This window comes from Oncorhynchus mykiss, chromosome 16 (assembly GCF_013265735.2).
Source record: "Oncorhynchus mykiss isolate Arlee chromosome 16, USDA_OmykA_1.1, whole genome shotgun sequence".
In the NCBI taxonomy this organism is placed as follows: Eukaryota; Metazoa; Chordata; class Actinopteri; order Salmoniformes; family Salmonidae; genus Oncorhynchus; species Oncorhynchus mykiss.
The window spans coordinates 18,412,129-18,429,620 of NC_048580.1; the positions used below are offsets into that span (position 1 = coordinate 18,412,129).

At 42.8% G+C, this 17,492-nt stretch overlaps 3 protein-coding genes across 4 annotated transcripts; 2 read left to right on the top strand and 1 right to left on the bottom strand.

Moving 5' to 3' along the window:
* Window positions 1-111: 111 nt before the first annotated feature.
* pnpo (pyridoxamine 5'-phosphate oxidase) lies at window positions 112-4,618 on the top strand. Of its 2 annotated transcripts, NM_001165239.2 has the most exon segments (8): window positions 1,107-1,276; window positions 1,946-2,070; window positions 2,167-2,266; window positions 2,616-2,669; window positions 3,265-3,393; window positions 3,500-3,570; window positions 3,737-4,154; window positions 4,182-4,618. In NM_001165239.2, coding segments are annotated over 7 exon segments (690 nt in total). In that variant the 5' UTR covers window positions 1,107-1,231; the 3' UTR covers window positions 3,903-4,154; window positions 4,182-4,618.
* An 825-nt stretch (window positions 4,619-5,443) lies between these two features.
* On the bottom strand, window positions 5,444-11,114 carry prr15lb (proline rich 15 like b). Its single transcript, XM_021564984.2, has 2 exons — window positions 10,830-11,114; window positions 5,444-6,562 (listed from the first exon to the last, which is right to left on the bottom strand). Exon 2 carries the CDS (start codon window positions 6,529-6,531, stop codon window positions 6,205-6,207), a length of 327 nt encoding a protein of 108 aa, XP_021420659.2. The 5' UTR covers window positions 6,532-6,562; window positions 10,830-11,114; the 3' UTR covers window positions 5,444-6,204.
* A 1,298-nt stretch (window positions 11,115-12,412) lies between these two features.
* On the top strand, window positions 12,413-17,022 carry cdk5rap3 (CDK5 regulatory subunit associated protein 3). The gene is made up of 14 exons (XM_021564985.2): window positions 12,413-12,570; window positions 12,995-13,040; window positions 13,128-13,259; window positions 13,373-13,473; window positions 13,569-13,617; window positions 13,942-14,120; window positions 14,284-14,420; window positions 14,528-14,672; window positions 14,867-14,977; window positions 15,144-15,222; window positions 15,363-15,451; window positions 15,709-15,914; window positions 16,547-16,718; window positions 16,825-17,022. The coding sequence occupies exons 1-14, from the start codon at window positions 12,565-12,567 to the stop codon at window positions 16,888-16,890; spliced, it is 1,518 nt and encodes a 505-aa protein (XP_021420660.1). The 5' UTR covers window positions 12,413-12,564; the 3' UTR covers window positions 16,891-17,022.
* The last annotated feature ends 470 nt before the right edge of the window (window positions 17,023-17,492 follow it).

Genomic DNA, 17,492 nt, shown 5'->3' on the forward strand with positions numbered 1-17,492 from the left:
TCCCAGTCAGAGATACACCCAGTTGTTTTGAACGCACTGAAGTCGGAGATTTCCGATCCCAGTTGTTTTGAACACGGCAGTTGTTAAAATCATCTTACATGGTGAACATGTATGCCTTTGAAGTCGTAATTGTACTATCTGTGAAATTACGGATAAATGCGAAAACAGTGTAAAATATTCCGATTAATTTTCATTTGTATTTATCGATAAAGTAAAATAATGATAATAATAACAGAAAGAGGCGAAGCAACAGGGTTGACTCCGCCACGAAAATAAAACCACGAAGTAAGGAATTTTCAATGAGCGTGTCGAATTTGGTCAACAAAATATTGAATTGCTATTTAAAGCTTATTTGATCGAATAGACGTTCGTAGTGGCTATGTGGTTACGAATGCAGTGGTATAAGTGGACGCACGTGGCATTTCGTCAAAAAAATACTTTATATCGGAGTTGTGCGTTCAGATCGTTTGAATGTTTGCTACTTTGCGGAACGGTTTGTACTGAACGACACATTTCCTCAAAACGTTTTTGAACATACTTTGAGGTACGTTTGCTCCATTTAGGCATTCTGTGTCATTATAGCGTCTGTGATCGTTCGTACAGGGCCGTTGTGGCTACAACCCCAGGTGACTACTTTAAAATGGTGGAAGTCTTCAATTGCGCTGCGCACGCTAAAACGTCATTTTGGCCACTAGAGACCTCTGTCCTTCTGTATGATCCTGTTTTGTGGGTGTGGCTTGAAGCAATGAGGACGTAATTAAAGGAGAGTGGCCATGATGACAGCGTTCTAAAACAACAACCCAACCTCCCCGTTTTTCAACTGGACGTTCAGTACAGCGCCATTTCCATTCAATTGAACGCAGCCCTGTTGTTCACACGCGTATCTGCTCTCTCGTTGGCTAGAATGGTCCCACCTGATCTAGCCTTCTCCCACCTGACATATTTGAGGACATGTAATTCCATTGTTAGAGCGGTCACTCGACTATCTTGACAATATATAAAAAAGTATTTGAGCGTATGTTCGCATAATATTTTACGTAAAACAGCGAGCGTGATTACGTCAGCCTTTGCGTGTTCGTTGTAAAGCATGAGGCGCATACTCGGTTGCAATACGTTGAAGAATATCAGGGAAGTAGGTAAATACTTTAATCCCCAGGTTTCTTTGATAGCTTGCTGTCGAGCCTTATTTTATCAGTCACTTCGCACGAAAACTACCAGTTATTCTACAGACATGGATCTCAGTGACATGCGAAAAAAATACAAAGGAGACGACGAGGTGAGAATTGACGAGTTTGAGTCCTTAGCTTTTTGGCTATGACACAAGTTGCCTCACAGTTCTAATTTGGTGAATGGCTATAAAGATGTCAGTGGCAGGTGCAAATACATGCATATTCCAGAGGCACAACAATGTCTAGCCAGTGTGCTTGCATTGTTTCAATTGTGTATTAATGACCTGTTTTGTAATGTAAATTACGTTGACCACTGCAACACTTTCATTGCATCAAGTATACAATGTACATTCAATGTACTTTAGTCATACGTTCAATCTGCTCACAAAGCTGACTTCGCTTACGTCCAGCGTCTTGTGATCTAATGAAGGGGCTTCTCTCCCCCAACAAACAGCTCCTCCACTGGCAAAGGGAACATAAGTGCCCCTATTCTATATCATGGGCCCAATCAGGTGGTTGCAACATGACAGAGCGTGTTGTAGAACAGATAGATAGTGTAGTCATATAGAACAGAGATTTTTGGCACCTCTAGTCATATTATATTTATCATCTACTACGTTTTGACGTTTCACCTCACTGCTGCAATTGGAGTGATCAGAACTTCATTTGAAGATGTCATAATAAACATGGGCCAACGTTGAGTTCCCTAAATGCTTATGACTTCAATGTAATGTGCATTTTGATGATGTAAAAGCTTCTATCTTAACTTGTTTTAGTGCTTTGAAGAGAATCATCTTGTTTCTCTGGACCCCATCAAGCAGTTTGGAGATTGGTTTGATCAAGCCACAAAGTGTCCTGAAATCGGAGAGCCCAATGCAATGTGCATCGCCACATCCACAAGGTGAGTACCCCCATAAGTAGTCCCTCAAGCACAATGCTTGCTTCTTAAGCTAAATTGTAACACATTTTCTATTAATCTGTCTGTTTCTTCATAAAGAGATGGACGTCCATCTGCTCGAATGGTCTTGTTAAAAGGCTACAGTGAAGAAGGCTTCCGGTTCTTTACCAACTACGAGAGCCGGAAAGGTGGTGAGCTGGTTAGTGCCTACTACTGTCACTAGGCAGGCATCTTCCTCCCTTTCCTCTCAAGTGCATGTGTAGCACATGGGGATGTGCAAAACTTACTCCTCAGCCTGAAGTGTCCCCACTTGTGCCAGTGATTAGCTAGCTTTTCACGTGACGCCGACTGGTAAGACGCTTATTGAGGTCGTGCATGCTAGCAAAGCAGAGGTCCTGGGTTCGAGCCTCAGTGTGAGCTGATTCAGGGGGAAGTGATACTTGCTAAGTAAACAGCATGACGTCCTGTGCACCTGCACCACTAGATTATGTCGTACTACTTCTGTTTTCCGATTTTTACATCTAAAATGTTCATATCCCTTCCTGTAGGAGAGCAACCCTTATGCATCTCTGTGCTTTTACTGGGAGCCTATCAACAGGCAGGTATGTGCTTCATTTTACCTCTTAAAATGTAGCATACTTGTTAACCCATTGTTTCAATATCTTTAAATATCTTTGATTTGGTATGATGAATATGTTGTGATTTTTTTTTTTTTTTTTAAAGGGCAATTCCATCACTTCAACCTAATTTCATTATCTCCAGCACAATACCAGTGTCTACATATGTGAAGACGGGCGCATTGCTATGTTTGGTTAAAAAAAAAAAAAGAAGTTCAAAAGTTTTACCTGATGACATCATCAAAATGTAAAACATTTTTAAAAGCAGTGATTTTCAAACACTATGAGATGTGTGGTGATGTGGAGAGAAATAAAAGACCCTCCCTTTGGCTAGTAACTCATTGCAGGTTAATCCTAGCCCATAATGTCACAGAGAAGCGTTATTTTTTAAATACTTCTTGTCTTTTTAACCACAGATCATAGAAATGTGCCGGTTTCTCATGTAGACACTCGGCTGGGGCTGGAGGTAACGAATATGGGGTTGAAAAGTGGTGGAATTTCCCTTTAACTAATGCAGGATGACACTGAATTTGCTGTACAGTTAGTTGGCGCTCACTTGAGAGTGTGTGTGTGTGTGCAGGTCCGTATCGAGGGCAACGTGGAGAGAATCCCCTACCAGAGCTCCTGTGACTACTTCCACTCCCGGCCCAAGAGTAGCCAGATCGGGGCCGTTGTGAGCAGACAAAGCACTGCAGTCCCTGACAGAAATGTGAGGACCACCAATGTATTATAGAGATCCACCATTGGATTTATTGCCAAAATAAGGGAAATTAATGAAAATATGTGAAATCTGCCGGTTTAATTTCATTCTGCAGTACCTGAGACAGAAAAATGCAGAGCTGAAGGAAAAGTACAAGGACACAGATGTCCCCATGCCCGACTACTGGTTAGTATATTAAATCACCAAAGCGGTGCACTAAGTTGTCTATCATGTAATCTCAGTTAACCCAGAATTAAAATCGGAGAAATGTGGTCAGATGCTATCCACGAGAGATGATCTATCACGTAAGCCTGTTCTTGTTTTTGCACATTGTCCCTCTATCTTCCAACAGGGGAGGCTATATCGTCAAGCCTTACTTGATAGAGTTCTGGCAGGGTCAGACCAACAGGCTACATGACCGCATCGTCTTCACGAGGCTGAAAAATGGAGAGCGTGTTCTAGAAGAGTATGAACATAATGCTGAGGCAGGCTGGGTCTACCAGAGGCTATCCCCATGAGGTCGGTTACATTAGGGGACATGGACTAAAGGCAAGGCTGGAGATTGGGCCTAGAGTACAACTCACTCATGATGTCATCATCGTCAACCAAATGACCACTGTGATCTCAATGCAGTAGGAGCCTCTCATGTTGATGTTGAATAACTACGTGCTATATGTGTCTTTAAAAAAACAAATTATGGCTTGTTTTCTCCAATCGTTCTTGTTTAATAACAATCAAGGAGTTATTTTTTTTTTTTATATATATATATATATATATATATATATATATATATATATTTCCTCTGGATGGTTAGGAGGCCTGATTGCCTGTTGTCTCCAGGACAACAATGGGAAATGATCAACATGATGCGACTATACGGTCTAGCATGTAACCTGTGACCCAAGGTTTCACAAATCTCAATATGCTGTATGGCATACTTTACATTCCCTGACGCTTGATGTGCAAAGTCTGTCTCGTACAGAAGTCAATGTTAGATAATTATTGACAGTTAACCGGTTATCCAATGAAAATGCATTTCCGCGACCTCCACAACCCCTGGAAACTCTGTACTTGTAAAAAGCGCAATCACCAGTACTGTCTATCTGTTTAACATTTGTACCTGAGTTCCACTGTATTGGATGACATGTTCTGTCTAGCAGCTAATATGTCTTCTGAAGGCCCAAATCCACAGCAGTTTCATGTCATGTCATGTAATACAGATAGTTTATTAGGCTGTAGTCCCTGTGTTGAATTTGTTATGGATTGATTGTCATGTCTGTGGCTCAAACTGCCTTTTTAATATAGGTCAATTAAGATTAGAGTTGGCGCGAGTTCAGTTGTGCCAAGATAATTCAGTGTATAAAGTCAGTCATGTCTGAGAATGAGCTTGGTTGTTCACTTGATTTTCTTGGTGTGTGAAGACCTCTGCATTCGCGACAGTTGAAATGGCACATCCGAATTGTGATCGACTGAATGGATGTGAAAATGTTTTAATCTGCAAGTGAGTACTCCGTGCTTTTTCTGGCCAAAAGATGTCGGTGTTAGTGGTTAAGGGCGCTGTACTGCAGCGCCAGCTGTGCCATCAGAGACTCTGGGTTCGCGCCCAGGCTCTGTCGTAACCGGCCGCGACCGGGAGGTCCGTGGGGCGACGCACAATTGGCCTAGCGTCGCCCGGGTTAGGGAGGGGTTGGCCGGTAGGGATATCCTTGTCTCATCGCGCACCAGCGACTCCTGTGGCGGGCCGGGCGCAGTGCGCGCTAACCAAGGTTGACAGGTGCACGGTGTTTCCTCCGACACATTGGTGCGGCTGGCTTCCGGGTTGGATGCGCGCTGTGTTAGGAAGCAGTGCGGCTTGGTTGGGTTGTGTATCGGAGGACGCATGACTTTCAACCTTCGTCTCTCCCGAGCCCGTACGGGAGTTGTAGTGACGAGACAAGATAGTAGCTACTAAAAACAATTGGATACCACGTAATTGGGGAGTAAACAGGGTAAAATAAAAAAAGCTACATTTTACCTACCACTAAGTATGTTGCCATACACCTTGACTGACATTTTGATGTTTTTCAATCAACTTTATTTCATGCAGATCTTTAGATGTGTTAGATGAAACAGAACTGTATATAAATCAAATAATCACTGGTTCACATTATACTCTGACTTGTTCTCATGGATGGACATGCCCTTTTCTGTGATCACTTCAATACCATGTATCCCTCACATCTCCTTTCTGACTCCATTTGCCCAAGCCTCGCCACCAACCGGACTCCGATGAAGTGACAAACTGGAAGATGAATCCCTGATGGAGGGCCCAGTTTACACATTCTTACATCACCATGTCGTAAACTAGACTTCTTCATATCATTACAAGTCATTAAATATACAAAATATGTGGAACTAACATTTATAACAAATGAACCTTTGCAGCTAAACATTTTCCATAATTTATTTATCTTATACTACAGTGAAAAATTCCCTCCAGGTTACTGGTCATGAGTCCTTGTAAAGATACAGGCAACATATTGCCATATTCTTGGAAATGTTCAGTGTTGTCCAAGTGCAGTTAGCTCAGGAATGAACTGGTGAAAAATACCATCCATTCTAATATGTTTGCATCAATGAACCTTGAACAGTGTTGTGGATGTGCATGATAATTCAGCTGGTTACAGTATTATCTGTGTACTTAGGTGTGGAGCCCACCTGGGGAGTGTATATATGTTTTGTACCAATAAGATTATGGATGTGTTGGTGTCGTGAATGGTGTGGCTGTCTGTAATGCATGACTTAAAAAAAGAGCCTAAAAAGCATGCACCTGGTTATGTGCTATTTCTCTGCCCTGTGGTTCTCATCCCTGAGACTGTGTTCAGAGAACAGCATAGGGTTCTCAGCCAGTGTGGCACGGATCTTCTTCTTCTCCTTGAAGCGACCAGAGTGGGACACCTTAACATGGCGACCTTTAGTGGCCGACTTATCCACTATCTTCTCCAGTCTGGCACTGAATTGGTTGTCCATTGGGTCTGTGGGGAACTGAGGGCTGTTGTGATGTTCCTTATTATTATTATTACCATACTCTTGAGGGATCTCGTACAGAACCTTTGCCTCAGACTTCGTAGGTGAGAAGGTCAGCTTCCACCAGCTAGGGTCAGCCATGGCACAAACAGAGACTGGAGGGGGGATTGACCTAGGGAGGAAAAGGGCACCCGGTTATGTCAATCAGTAACGTGGGTTTTTGTGAGAGTTACACAGTAAGAGGTTTCAAGTTGAAGTTCAAGAGACACAAGCAGGGGGGTTCTTGTGACAATGGTGACATGTTTCTTGTAGTTGATTGCCTGACTAAATTGACTCATTCCTTACATTCCAGGGCAAAAAAGTGAAAATGATCCAGACCTTTAATATAATAGCATTCATTAGCTGACAATGATCAACTTTTATATTGAGAGTTAAAAACACACTCCAGCTGTAACACTTGTGAACTTTTCCTGTTGAAAAACACAAGTATACATACAGTAATGTACACACAGTCACACACTTAATGGGGAAACATTTTTTGGGAGCAAAATAGGGTTTTTAAGACAACTGAAAATTTCAAGGAGATGGTATGATGTGATGTCATTGGCCTCCCCCCTTGCTTGTGGGAACAATAGAGGAGACATTGGAACTACGGGTCAAGTGTAAATGCAGTCAAAGTTGACATTTTTGAGGTAATGATAGATTTTGGCCATATTGACTGAATATAAAGAAAACATTTTAAGCAGGGATTGACATTGAGGGTTTCACTGTTGCCTGGGACAAGTGAACTGAGCCTGCTTTGAGGTGGCCCCGTGGGGCTTTAAAAAAGAAAAGTGAAAACAACCAAGAATTCCATTAGCCTAAAACGTATCTAATTCCTAACCATTGTTTAAGATGTTTACGTGAAAGACAAATGTATGGGATTCATGGCAGTCGGGCAAGTTGAGCCTGCTCTCAGAATTGTTTTACTGATAACCACAATACAAACAATTCCAGTCCTGGTCTTTCTCCTTTCTCCCCTATGTGAAGGCAAATGCTTTCAATCACATTTTCCAGGTTGGCTGGTTTACTTTCTGTGTCTATATTCTGTGTACTTATCTTATGAGTGTGTATTTACCAGAGGATTCATACTGTAAATTGTTCACTCCCTTGTTTTTTATTTATTTTATTTAACCTGGCAAGCCAGTTAAGAACATATTCTTATTTACAATGACGGCCTACCCCGGCCAAACCCTAACCCGGACGAAGCTTGGCCAATTGTGTTCCACCTTATGGGACTCCCAATCACAGCTGGTTGTGATACAGCCTGTAATCAAACCAGGGTCTGTAGTGACGCCTCTAGCACTGATATGCAGTGCCTTAGACCACTGTGCCACTCGGGAGCCCTTGTTAGCAGTCTCTATCACATCACAGTGATAAAGACTAATCAAGGAGATGACTCATCTGACATCTGATACAGGCTCTCAGCTAATAAATTAACCGACACATTGAGAGGATCTCGTGTCTCTTCCATGTGATCTGATATCAACTCAGAAAAAACCTTTCGGCTGATGAGAAAGTAACTTGTTTCCTAAGTCCACTCTAGATACGACACCAACTCAATACAAACTGCCAGGGGCACAACTTTCACTGCATTTTTGTCCCCCCCCCCCCCCGCCCAGATTTATCATTGAAATGTGATACAAAACAAGGCAACTGTATGCTTTAGGACCATGCGGACGCCTCCGAGTGGTCAGGTAAGCTGTTTGGAGAGTTTATCCAACTTGATTAAATATATATATATATATATGTATAATTATGTCCCCCCCACTTCTAAAACCAAAGTTGCGCCCCTGCAAACTGCATCCTTTTCCATTTTGGATTTGCGTGACACAAACCAATGCAAACCAATGGGCGCAGAAATGCAAACAAGTAGCAATTACAAGAGCACACATATTGAGCCCAGGTATTGTGATGCTTTGTTATCCACTGTCAGTATGAGGTGTGCCCCAGCTCAGTCACCTGGCAACCTTTTAGCCAACATCCGTTCCAGTTGAAACGCCAGTAGTAATAGACTCACCCTTTTCTGATGATCATTTTAGCATGGTGTTGTAAGATTACAGGCATACCACAAATCATTTTTCAAATGTGAGCTATTTTGGGTATACCACATTGTGATAAGTTATGGGGTTAATAGATGTATCATGTTATCTAACATTTATAGCATTAAAGCAGGTTATATTCAGGTTTCCTTGAGTTGTTTGGTGGCAACATACAATGGAGATGGCAAGAATGAGACAATGCCAAGTTTCCGGGAAACCAAGCAAGTGAATGCCACAGAAACGTGCTTGTTACAGTTTATCATAGTCGAAAAATAAAGCAATATATTTATTTATAAGTTGGGTTGGTTCTGTGGGAACTCTCTCTATAGAACATGTTTATTTGCTTAAAACGCCCATATCTATTCTGATATGGCTGTAGTCCACAATTTATAATTTAAATGCAACAAGTAACAGATTCATTATTTGTTGCCCAACCCCATGGCATGAAGTTTACTCCAGCAGTCTTGACAGTACAGCTTGCTGTGGGTTTGATATCACACCCATGCAAATGTACATGTGAATTACATCGCTTTCTTATCTGAAGCACTTGGCATTGGCAGAGTTTGGTGCTAGGCATATGCCTATGTACTGTAAGCAAGAAATAACAATCTGGGTCGGCTCATAGTAACTTCACTTTGTCACTGTCATGTTCAAAGTAATTGTGTAATTTCTTTGATGCAATCCTTGTTCCCAGCTAGTTTTACTCTTTGAGTTAATTTGAATTTTCTAATTGCACTTATTTGTGACTTGGTTGTTTACAGAGTCACAGACACCCAAGAAGCAGATGCGGTTGCTCCCCAAGATGAGCTTTTATGGCTTTGTAGTGTTTCTAAAAAGGTGCAGTTACCCTCCTGGCTCAGTGCTGGACTCCTGTTCCCTGCCAACTTCCTGATGAACTATGACATAATGATTTATAGGGGTTGTAAATAGTCAATTAACTGATTATTAACCCTTTATTTTCAATATATATAAATGTTTCAGAAATGGTACCTTAAAGCTAGAATCTGCAGTTGAAAAAGGTGGTTATCCCGCCTCTGTTTAGGTAAAAAGCTGAGAGATGGGCCTGGAGAATGTAACCACTCTCAAATTCATAGACAGAGCTTTGGTTGCAAGAACAGCCCATATCAAAATTATAGTTTTAACCATGTTTTCAAGCTATTCAGTGTTTGTTTACATTTATGAGGTTTACAAACCTTAGATTAAAAAAAAATTGTGTTCTGATGGAGTATGACAGTTGAACTAAGCTCACAAGGCATTTATAAGTTATAAATTAATGATATTATACCCATTGATTCTTGAAGAATATAAGTCCAAGTATGGATGTAGCAACTAAGGATTCTAGCTAATGGCTAATGGCAAGTGTTACCTGAAATAGTTTAAGTTAACCAGGTTAGATTGATAACTTTGACCATTATTCTACCATCTCTCTGCCATCGTTGATTTGACCTTTACAAAGAGAACTTATATGACTCATTTGGGGTTCTCAGTAGGTCCTGTTTAATAAGTTACTCTGTGTTCTGTGAAACTTCAAAGATCACAGTGAAGGAACAGCATGTTCACGCTGAACACTGAGAAATCACTAATTGAGTACAAAGCCTTGATGATACATTGTTTGAGCTTCTGAAAGGTGGGTCCAAGGACGTCTACTGTACTGTGTGCCTGAGCTTCCCTGAACACAGAGCTGGAATGTTGCATCAGTCTTGGGTTTCACTTTGGCTGCCAGGTTTCCTTAGCCTGGTTGCCATCTCTGTTCAGCTATTGCATTCCACTCCTTGTCACTCCTATCATTTGCCAAAGATACTGGCCTATGTCTTGGCAAATGACAGGAGTGGCAAGGAGTGGAATGTTAGCTAAAAATACTGGTAACCAAACTAAGGTTCACTGTTGACCTATAACATAGAGGTTGGGAAGGATGCTCTGAGGGCACACTGATTTCTCACATAGCTGTGGCCCTCGTGTCTCTTCATATTTCATGTTTATCAGTTGTGACCTATCTGGACAATTTGAATCATTATTTTTTCTATGTCAGAAGGGCTGGCACATGGCTTGTACCCAGTTGATTTGGCATTTTTGTTTCCCACCATTTTTTAATTTTTGGGGAGTTTAATTAGACACTATCAACTTGATGCCACGGAAATGTCAAATGTAAGCAAATGTACCGAATCAGGATATTTAGAATTGTATTACATATAGTGAAATGCACACAATAAGAAACTGTAAAATACATAAAGGCTAAAACACATCCTCCAAAAACATAAACACAACACAAGTAGCACATTGACATTCCAATTATAAACATTCCTACTAGAAATAATGGTCCCTTGATGGATGTACAGTGTGCATGAATGTAATGTTTACCTTGTTGATGGAGAATTGGTCTCTGTCCTGGAGAGGGAGTGGATTTCAGATGTGAAAATGTCCAACCATATCTTAGTGCTCTCCTAGTTAGAGGTTCTGCATTAATTTCTTATACTTTATTATTCTTTCTTTCTCTTCCTGTTCTCTTTTCACATTCACTCAGTTTCTCAGTCCTCCTTATGTTGACACTCAGGTGTTCCGTCACAGGTGCAGTCTCTCTCTCGCTCTCTCTTGCTCTCGCTCTTTCTCTCTTGCGCATGCACAAACACACCAGTGGAGGCTGGTGGGAGCAGCTATAGGAGGACGGGCTCATTGTAATGGCTGGAATGGAATCATTAGAACGGAGTCAAACGTGGTTTCCATTTGTTTGATGTGCTTGATACCGTTCCATTTATTCCATTACAGCCATTACAATGGGCCCGTCCTCCTATAGCTCCTCCAACCAGCCTCCTCTGACACACACACACACACACACACACACACACACACACACACAAAGACAGCCAAATACAAGCAAGTAAATGTAACAACCATGAGATTGAAGGGGACTTATTGTCAGAATGCCCAACCCCTTTCAAGAGTACTGTTAAGTTACTGTCCCACTGGGCACACACTGGTTGAATCAATGCTGTTTCCACGTCATTTCGATGTAATGTGGAATAGATGTTGAATTGACGTCTGTGCTCAGCGGGGTCTTACAGTGAACTTGAGAGGTGTGCAGCTTTCCAGTTGGTTAATGAATGCACTATTACAACCCCTCTCTCACCGCAAAACTGGATCTGCTTCCAAGTGGAATGGAGTGGAAACAACTCGTTTTAATTGGCCTAAGCCATGTTTTCTCATGGCTATAGCCATATCATTGGAATAATATGCTGAAACAAAACACTGACAAGTGACGTGGTAATAATTTGTCTTCACTAATGTGATTGGATCATTGATATCCTTATGTTTGCAACAATGTTTTTCCAGTTTCCATCCCTGTGTCGCTCCTCTTTTCAGTTCGCTGCAGCTAGCGACTGGAACGAGCTGCAAAAAACACTCAAACTGGACCATTTTATCTCCATCTCTTCATTCAAAGACTCAATTAGGGACACTGTTACTGACAGTTGAAAAAACCTCAACAAAAATAAATATTCATTCAACTTTTGAATTAATAGCCTGTCCACAGAGGAGAAATACAATGTGTCAACATTGCTCAAAGTCAGAGGGGAAATCACAGACAATTAATTAATTCCCAGGCCTGCTTTGCAAGTTTGAATAACATTCAACATGACTTGGGAAATATTTGCTTACAGTAAACTATAACCATATCTAGGCCACTTGGTGATGTAGATCATGTTTGGGTAGATTCATCAATGCTGGTAGGCTATTAAATAATACATTTATTGTTTCATTCCAAAGTCCTGCATTGAGCCCATGATTGAGCCCTGATTAATGTCAGCTCAAGACAGAAATTAAACCTGAGGGTACAACGCCCTCTGTTGGTAGACGTCATCCAATCCGGAACTAAAATATGTACCTATTAGAATCAGTCCTAAGTATGGTACAATTCCATTGGTTTATGAAAGTTCGCTTTTCTACCATCACGTTTTTCTATTGGTCCTTCGACTGGTAACGTGTCGTTTTGGGTGTAAATAGTGGAATAGCGGATTAACTTGAAGAAGTCGCAGAAATATAACTGCAATGTGCCAAGAATAATAAAAATCCAACAATTCCATGAACAGTTGAAGAGGCGATGGAGGTACATGTATGTTTTTCTTCAGAACAATGGTTTGAAGACTGTTCAGCTTGGCCTGCATGGTCTCTAGTTACTTCTGCTGAACTGTCGACCAGTAAATATTTTGATGAATTGCTCTCCATTATCTTGTTCTCGCAGATTAATTCGTGCACGGTAGTGTCAGTAATTTACACGAACCCGCTACTATATATATATCTATCCATATATTGATAACAAGCTAACGCATCTAGTTAGCTGTCAATGCTCACAGATTGTCAAAAGCACTCCTTTCCATCCATATGCGGTTGTTTATATCTAGACTTTCACTTTGACCTTCCCTATGCTGCCACTGTTCACGTGAAAATGTAGGAGCTACAATTCCCCTTTCTTAAATGCAGCTGTTCAAGTAACGTTATTAGGCTAACATTTAACCTCATCTTTTCAACAGAATCTTCAAAATCTTCCTATTGACATACAGACTAGTAAGCTTTTAGGTAAGATTGGATATAGTAATGAATGGGACATTTTTCTACGAGTCTTTGGATTTCTGTAGCGGTACATTAACCAGCTATCCCCTGTAGACTGGCTGGTGGACCGACGACACTGCAGTCTGAAATGGCAGAGTGCTGTAATGAGCATCCGGGAGAAGATCAACGCTGCGATGCAGGACATGCCAGAGAACGAGGAGATCAAGGAGCTTCTCTCAGGGTCCTGTAAGTCCCTCACTCTCCTGACTGCTCCACAGTGACTATTCAGATAAACGCAGATGTCTGGTACTTGCCATTGACATACCAAAATATAATAGTGCTGTCCTTTGTTATTGCAGACATCCACTACTTCCACTGCTTGAGGATAGTGGACATCCTGAGGGGGACTGAGGCCTCTTCCAAAAACATATTTGGCAGATACTCCTCTCAGAGGATGAAGGTGAAGTGACATACAATATCTGACAATTGTTTTTGTCATCGTTTATCCCCCAAGTAGCCATCTACAAACCAGTGTTCTCTGTTTTGTTGCTGCAGGACTGGCAAGAAATAGTGTCCCTCTATGAGGCAGACAATGTTTACTTGGGTAAGTATGAGATGAAATAGTGGGCTCATCTATGAGGCAGACAATATTAACTTGGGTAAGTGTGTGATGAAATAGTGGCCCTCTATCCTGGTCGTGGGGATCCACAGGGTGTGCAGGCTTTTCAGCTATTCAAGGGTTGAATGATTTGTAGTTTAGTGGAATTTAGTTTTTTTTTCTCGTAAAACTGGGTTGGAATAAAGCCTCAGTACCCTGTGGGTCCATGCTCAAGACCAGGATGGAGGAACACTGATGGATGTATGAACTAAGATTTGAATATAGACTGAGTGTGACTGAGTATTGACTCTTCCCCGTTGTGTGACGCAGCGGAGGTGGCCAGCTTGTTGAGCCGCACTGTGAGCTATGAGGGTCCGGCCCTGAGGAAGCAGGTAGCCAAGGCCCAGCAGCTTCAGCAGGAGTTGAGCCGGAGAGAGACTGAGTGCCAAAGCTCTGCCGCGGACCTGAGGGAGCGCTTCTACGCAGGCTGCAAGCAGTACGGCATCATGGTGAGGACACACAGAGTGAAACGCTGTGGTATGCATGTGGTGAAAACAGAGGGACAGCATATGCATATGTATTACGCTGATGAATAGGGTACAGCGTGATATTCTGTATTTAAAATGGTACACTTTCCCTGTGCCTGGCTGACACAATTTATTTCTCTCCCAGGGGGAAAATGTGGCTCGGGAGCTACAGGCTCTGGTGAAGGATCTACCAACGACTCTTGTGGAAGTGGGGAGGGACACAGCCAAGCTAGAGGAGCAAATCCAACTTTACACAGCCTTCACAAACTTTCTCTGTGACTGGTGAGTGTGAAATCCCTTCCAGGTTCTGTGGAAAACACTGGGCCTTGCTGGGCACGTCTTTTTGAATGGCATCAGTTGTTGAGTAAGAGTGTGTCGTCCTGCCACAGGGATGAGCCAGTGCTGCCCATGCTGACTTTCGCCCAAAAGAGAGGTAACCCCACGTTCTATGAATGGCGAACTGGAAAAGCACCAGCGGTCATCGAGAGGCCTGTAATGGAGGAGGCGCCCCCTGATACGGTCACAGAGGAAACGGTTTGTTGATCTTACACACACTCTATCCTTATAAGTTGGTCTAAAAGATGACAGTGTCCGGGCTGCATCTTGAAACTAGTGTAAAATACTTTTTATGGCATTTGAAAATATCCTCTTAACTTTAAATTCACACACAATTCATTGTTATAGTAAGACGTCATGCTGACGGTGTCTGTATCTCTTTGTCCATTCAGATTGACTGGGGTGACCTGGGGTGTGGGACAGGGGCAGAAGGGACACAAGATGTGATCACGGTGGAGGATGGAGGAGTGGACTGGGGCATCAGCCTGGAGCCTGGCTCTGAGGTAAGAGTTAAGAGAACATACATTTTGTTCTTCATACATTTCTGTATGAACATTTTAGTGTTTGGTATGAATCTTACTTTCTATTTTCTTACTTACTTTCTAATCCTCTTTGTGGCTTGAGGCATATAATGCCTTTTATCTCTCCATGTGTTTTTTCCCCCCATAGGGCACAGAGGCAGGTGTCATTGATTGGGGAGAGAGTGAAACCCCTATAGAAATTGAGATCTTAGATATGGGCACAGACTGTGAGTATTCTTACCTTTTTATAACTGTAGCTGTAGACCAAAAAAAAGTTTCATAAATTCTACTGCGCAATATATCTTCCGCATGGTAGCAGCACATTAAGAATGTGAAATGTGACCGTAAACTATGGCCGTGTGACCAGGTCCTGAGGGTGTGGCCAGGGGGGAGGATGCTCTGTCAATATTGGAGACCCCACAGACCCGCAGCCAGTACATCGACGAGCTGATGGAGGTAGGTAACCATCCGGCTCTAATGCACAACCCTCTGGTGTTGTATGACAACTCTATTGAAAGATTTTGACAAGCCAGTCTCACTGTAATTGTGCATTTATCAGATTATGCTTTGAAATGCGTGCTATTGAAGTGCGTAGTATTACCTTTTTCTGTCTTAAGATTGCAATGTACATGGCGAGTTGGTCTTAGCGCACCATTGTTTACTGACTGGAGATGAGAGCGCCGACTGAGCCAGTGTGGTTGTGTGTTGGGCAGTTGGAGGTATTCCTGACCCAGCGGCAGAGTGAGATGGGAGAGGAGGGCAATGTGGTGGCCATGTGTCAGTTCCAGCTGGCCCCCTCCATCATCCAGGGGCAGACCTGCCAGCGCATCCAGGAGATGCTGGCTGAGGTGCGCCACCTGCTGGAACGGCTGACCAACCTACGGATGCAGCACCTCTTCATGATCCAGGCCTCGCCACGGTGAGTCTTCGCCACAACACTACAACTGTCAGCTTCATCAGTAGCATACCACCCTGATTTACCAGCAGCATACCACTGCTGGCTTGCTTCTGAAGCTAAGCAGGGTTGGTCCTGGTCAGTTCTTGGATGGGAGTCCAGATTCTGCTGGAAGTGGTGTTGGAGGGCCAGTAGGAGGCACTCTTTCCTCTGGTCTAAAAAAATATCCCAATGCCCCGAGGGCAGTGATTGGCCTGTGTAGGGTGCCGTCTTTCGGATGGGACGTTAAACGGGTGTCCTGACTCTCTGAGGTCATTAAAGATCCCATGGCACTTATCGTAAGAGTAGGGGTGTTAACCCCGGTGTTAACCCCGGTGTCCTGGCTAAATTCCCAATCTGGCCTTCAAACCATCACGGTCACCTAATAATCCCCAGTTTACAATTGGCTCATTCACCCCCCTCCTCTCCACTGTAACTATTCCCCAGGTCGCTGCTGCAAATGAGAATGTGTTCTCAGTCAACTTACCTGGTAAAATAACGGATAAATAAAAAAGTAATCTCTATCATCTTCTCAGACCTTTACAACAACCAGTATTGCCATTAGCTGGTTCCTTGTAAAGGGTATTCAGGGGAACTCCCCATGCTGTGTGTCCCAGGTACGTGGAGCGTGTCTCGGAGGTCCTGAGGCAGAAGCTGAAGCAGGCAGACATCCTCGTGCTGAAGCGGGCCACACTGGCCGAGAAGAGACAGGAAGCTCTGGAAGAGCAGGCCACCCTGGAGCCCCGCATCGACCTCCTGGCTCAGCGCACCCACCAACTCCACAAACTGGTACTGTCCATCTGTCTCTCTCTCGTATGTCTCTGTCTGGTAGATTACAATGACGACGGGCAAGTGTGGGACCCACCTGACCTGTGACTTGTGTTGTGTTTTACAGATCGAAGCGGACATTTCAAAACGCTACAACAACCGGCCTGTCAACCTAATGGGAGTCAATGTGTAGCTGTTGTAGTTCACCCAGATTTGTGTAATCGCCATAGCTCCCTAGAAAAAAAATAATGTTTGATTTGATGTAAAGGTGTGTTGTTATGAATACTTTTTTCATGATCTGCTGTAAACAACTCTTCAAATAATATACTGACATTGTTGTACCTGTTTTTAAACCGCTCCTAATGTTGCTAGGCAAGATAGATAGTAGATGTGAAACATAAATAAGAACACTCGGGAGTGAGTATACACATTCTGCACTTGAATGAGACGCACAATGTCAACTCCCCCTACCGTTACACAATTCTTGATCTAAACCTCAGCTTTCTTCTTGAGCTCTTTGTTACTGCAGCCTAAGATTCTAACATGTTGTGATCTCCTTTTCACCCCTGGGCAGCTAGCTGCATAATCACACTCCCAAAACTCATGGCGATCGCAAGATTGAGAGGCTAATGGCCAGTATCATTGAATCTCAACAGATGGAGGGAGAGGAGGGTAGATGTCCTTAGAGGGGTTTCTTTTGATATCACACAGACAAAGAACACCACTTATGGATAACGCTGAGGCGGAGTCAGTATTGTTGAAATGATCTGCACCAATATCGATGCATGTTATTGT

Bases quoted from the DNA above. Each gene is read 5' to 3' on its own strand.
- pnpo (XM_021564408.2), top strand. From the start codon at position 1,088: ATGAGGCGCATACTCGGTTGCAATACGTTGAAGAATATCAGGGAAGTA. The intron at 2,267-2,615 runs GTTAGTGCCTAC...CCCTTCCTGTAG, and splicing joins GCCGGAAAGGTGGTGAGCTG to GAGAGCAACCCTTATGCATC. The intron at 3,571-3,736 runs GTTAGTATATTA...ATCTTCCAACAG, and splicing joins GTCCCCATGCCCGACTACTG to GGGAGGCTATATCGTCAAGC.
- prr15lb (XM_021564984.2), bottom strand. From the start codon at position 6,531: ATGGCTGACCCTAGCTGGTGGAAGCTGACCTTCTCACCTACGAAGTCT.
- cdk5rap3 (XM_021564985.2), top strand. The intron at 13,041-13,127 runs GTAAGATTGGAT...TATCCCCTGTAG, and splicing joins ACAGACTAGTAAGCTTTTAG to ACTGGCTGGTGGACCGACGA. The intron at 14,978-15,143 runs GTAAGAGTTAAG...TTCCCCCCATAG, and splicing joins GCCTGGAGCCTGGCTCTGAG to GGCACAGAGGCAGGTGTCAT.